Source organism: Eptatretus burgeri, chromosome 8, assembly GCF_056783735.1.
Source record: "Eptatretus burgeri isolate ZD-2024b chromosome 8, Ebu_testis_v1, whole genome shotgun sequence".
Taxonomy (NCBI): Eukaryota; Metazoa; Chordata; class Myxini; order Myxiniformes; family Myxinidae; genus Eptatretus; species Eptatretus burgeri.
Window position 1 is genome coordinate 83,217,815 of NC_140968.1, and position 2,500 is coordinate 83,220,314.

The window sequence follows — 2,500 nt, forward strand, 5'->3', positions numbered from 1 at the left end:
TTGGTGCTTGTGACTATATGGCAGAGAAGAGAAGACAAAGTTTCTTTGTGGTTTCTTTGTAATCACTTTGTCAACACAATGAAAGGCACCAACGATGATCCGGATGGACAGGCCCAACTGGTGGTGATAACCGCTCTGTCAAGTCCCCTCCCTCACCCTCAGGGGACAACACCCGACTGTGGAGCAATGTCTCTACTTATCGAACAAATAACCTTCAAATATACACCTGCCTCTGATCATCACTATAAATATCATCTATTGTATAATACTCAGGGTCATGATACTGTCCATCTCCCATGTCTGACCCAGTTGGGATTTTTAGTGAACTTTGGTATCAACAGTTTTGTCTTCCTTGGAACTCAAAACGAGGATTAATTTCCTCAAACAAAGGTTTCTAACCATCACATGCCTTGTGCCTGGTATGTTAAAGTTAACAGCATACACCTCAAGGCTCTTTAATATTAATAAGTCGTTCGAAATCAACGAACTAATCAAATCCCCTGTTTAAAAACAACAACACCAACAAAAAGAACACCTACATGAGCCGTTCAAATAGTTCTCAGAAATAGTCCACCAAAAGTAAACTTTCTTTTTCAATGTATACAAGTAGATCTCGTTAGCGAGGCAATTTGTTTTATAAACTATAGCAATCTCCTCAAAACTATCTCGCCTGGGTTCGAATCTCGACCCAGCTATAAACTGCCATTCTGGTGTTTCACAGGCAGGGTGATTCATCAATATGTGTGTGCCGTCCCTCGGATGGAGGTTAGACAGAGTGTCCCGTCTGGCAGCATTCGTTGGCGGACGTGAAAGATCCCACGGTGTCCTTCGCGAAGAGTAGGCGAGCCATCGCCAGCATCCTGGCTAAATTCCAACTCCAACCTTAATCAAACGTCAGACCTGGCCGACCGGTTCGTAAAAGACTTGGAATCAGCTTCCCCGGGGGGTCAACCCCACAAGAGCGTGAGAATAATGGTGGCCGTTAAAGAAGTAGTTGTAGTAGTAGTAGTATATTGAAGAATAAATTAAATTGTCTTAAACTATAATTGTATCTCATCCCAAGAACATTTTGTGTTCCACTCTTCCACAAAGCCCAAAACGAGTGTGTGTGTGTGTGTGTGTGTGTGTGTGTGTGTGTGTGTGTGTGTGTGTGTGTGTGTGTGTGTGTGTGTGTGTGTGTGTGTGTGTGTGTGTGTGTGTGTGTGTGTGTGTCCCTATTCTTGTATTTAATGTGATCTCCCCCCTCCCCATCATCACACCTCCTTCCTTCTCTCATACATGCTTGGTATGTACACCTATTTCATACATCGAACCCTGTCCCCTCTCTCCCACAATCACCACCATCACCAGCAGCAACATCAGCAGCACCACCACCATCACCAGCAGCAGCACCAGCATCACCATTCTCGAAACTTGGATCCGGTACTTTTAAAATCGGAGGTTTCGTAACCGGCGCAAACACCTGGATAAACGACCTGTGCCCAGGTATACCTTACCAGTCGATCCCGATGTTTCTCCAGAAAACCCGCGAACTTCAGCTGTGGCGTCGCCTCGTCCATCCCGATCCTCCGACACGTTGGGAGCGCCGGTGCCGAAGTGCTCACGAGATCCCGACCGAGTCACTCTCCCTCTGCCACGCCCCCCCTGTACACAGCGATGACGTCACAAACACGCACCCGTAATTGGAGCCACAGGACTTAACCCTTCATCAGTTGCCTCATTGGGGTACGTCACCGTCCCGAGCCGGGAGCTGTCTGTCCTTCAGCGATCAGGACACCGAGCCAATGCGCTCGGTGTCCCATGGGTGTTTAATTTGGCGTTAACGCGTGTACCTACATCCGTACAACACTCAACAAACCAAAAACTTGGAGTGCGTCGAACGCTGAGCAAAGAACACTCACCCAGCGATGACGTCACAATGGAGATCAAGCGTTCAATGACCTGTTTTATATATATATATATATATATATATATATATATATATATATATATATATATATATATATATATATATATATATATATATATGAAACACGCCCTTATAGATCCATGCCACGATGCAGTGCCCCTTCCGACACTATGAGAGTCGAAACCTCGAACCTGGTTGCTTCACATTCAGAACATTGTCCACTTTAGCTAAACATACACCCCCCCCCCCCACAAAAACACCCGACGATCTTCAACTTCCAGCAACAAATGCCAGCGGAAGACAGCCAGCTTAACGTCCGTGCAAAGAACATCCCGACAATTCACAGCCGGGTCAGGAATCGAACCCACACTGCACAGGCCACACGTAAACTGTGTATTCAGGGGACAGGACGGGCCACCAAAGGTGTGCTCGAGGCGCTGAGAGTGGATTCCGCTCCAGCGTAATCGGGCCGAGCACACATCACGGAGCAGAGGTGTATAAATGGTAGATCGTTGGATGAAGTCAGGTGTGCCGTCACTCAGGTAAGGATGAAGTTGGCATCACCATGTCGTGATCGAGCGACCACAGTCT

At 46.9% G+C, this 2,500-nt stretch overlaps 1 protein-coding gene across 1 annotated transcript in view; it reads right to left on the reverse strand.

Moving 5' to 3' along the window:
* LOC147022173 (uncharacterized) overlaps positions 1-1,825 on the reverse strand; it is a 52,414-nt gene extending 50,589 nt beyond the window's left edge. Inside the window, exon 1 of the mRNA XM_085892828.1 lies at positions 1,497-1,825. Coding sequence (XP_085748954.1) covers positions 1,497-1,559 — 63 coding nt within the window. The 5' untranslated portion in view covers positions 1,560-1,825. The remainder of the gene's footprint in view (positions 1-1,496) is intronic.
* Between the last annotated feature and the right edge of the window lie 675 nt (positions 1,826-2,500).